General features: G+C 39.2%; 1 protein-coding gene across 1 annotated transcript in view; it reads right to left on the bottom strand.

Annotated features, from left to right (window-relative positions):
- The window catches only part of LOC101863954 (dynamin-1), a gene marked incomplete at its 3' end in the record, with an annotated part of 29,215 nt that extends 28,499 nt beyond the window's left edge, over nt 1-716 (bottom strand). Inside the window, 1 exon segment of the mRNA XM_013090720.2 lies at nt 470-716. Coding sequence (XP_012946174.1) covers nt 470-633 — 164 coding nt within the window.
- Nucleotides 717-1,094: the final 378 nt, after the last annotated feature.

The following is a 1,094-nucleotide window of genomic DNA, read 5'->3' as shown; positions in this document are numbered from 1 at the left end:
ATACATAGAGGCTAGGGGAGAGGAGAAGAGTGAGAGTTTCATCAGTCTATAGATCTACAGATCTAATGTAGGGACAAATCAGGCAACCGAAGAGTAAAAAAGGGCATCCACAAAGCAAACCATTCATATTAGCTTAAATCTAACTGCATGCTACAAAACAATAACAAGAGAAGAGCCAAAATCAGTAGGTGAAGGGAAAGTGAGGGTTTGCTGAACTTGCTGGGTGACGCCCCTTTCTCAGACTGCATCCATAAACATGGTGGACAGGGTTGTCAAAATAAGAGGAAGTGAATTGGTATTATCGATTTTCTAACACAGCAGCCCAATAGAACGACAGATCAGATTTGTTGGAAAACCGTTACGACATACACATATTCCTCAACTAAGAGAAAAACGATCACCTTATACCAAAATACGCATATTTAACTTCGAAGCCTCATCTTCAAAAAACAAAATAATTTGAACGAACCTGCCAACGAAGTTCTCGAGGACACTACTTTTGCCGGCACTCTGGCTCCCTACGACAGCAATTTGTGGTAAATCCAATGATAAAGGAACTCCTAGTGAAGCAAATACATCTAGTAATTTGTTCACAATAGGAATCAAATGCTCCATTCCAACGTTGCCCGACATCTTGGCAGATTCTTTCGCCCGATCGATGAGACTCTATCTTTCGCTATCGGTCATGGCGGAAGGAAATCTGTGTGTGACGTCACATGCCGTTTATAGCTTGAACAATATAAACACTATTTTGCAATGAAAAGGGTGACTTATCTGCCCATGACGAAGGCGTATTTTCAGTATGTTTAGTCATCCGAAGTTTTTTCCAAGTTTCGGTAGTGTAGACTAGATACTAGATTACGAATTCGTTGGCGAAACATTAGGCCTACGTCATTAAAAAAATTTACCTTTCGATAGAAACAAGGTGTATTGCCAAATGTTAATTCAAGTAATCCATAAAAAAGCTAGAAAACTTACGAAGCATTTTTTTTTTAACTGACGTACTTGACTGGATGAAAAATAGGATGTATTATGATGGTAGTCTATGTGAACTGTATATAAATGTGTGTCTGTACGCGTGCTTGTAGTGTGTG

The sequence above is a fragment of the Aplysia californica genome, unplaced genomic scaffold (genome assembly GCF_000002075.1).
Source record: "Aplysia californica isolate F4 #8 unplaced genomic scaffold, AplCal3.0 scaffold01439, whole genome shotgun sequence".
NCBI lineage: Eukaryota > Metazoa > Mollusca > Gastropoda > Aplysiida > Aplysiidae > Aplysia > Aplysia californica.
This window is presented reverse-complemented; position numbering and strand designations above follow the sequence as displayed.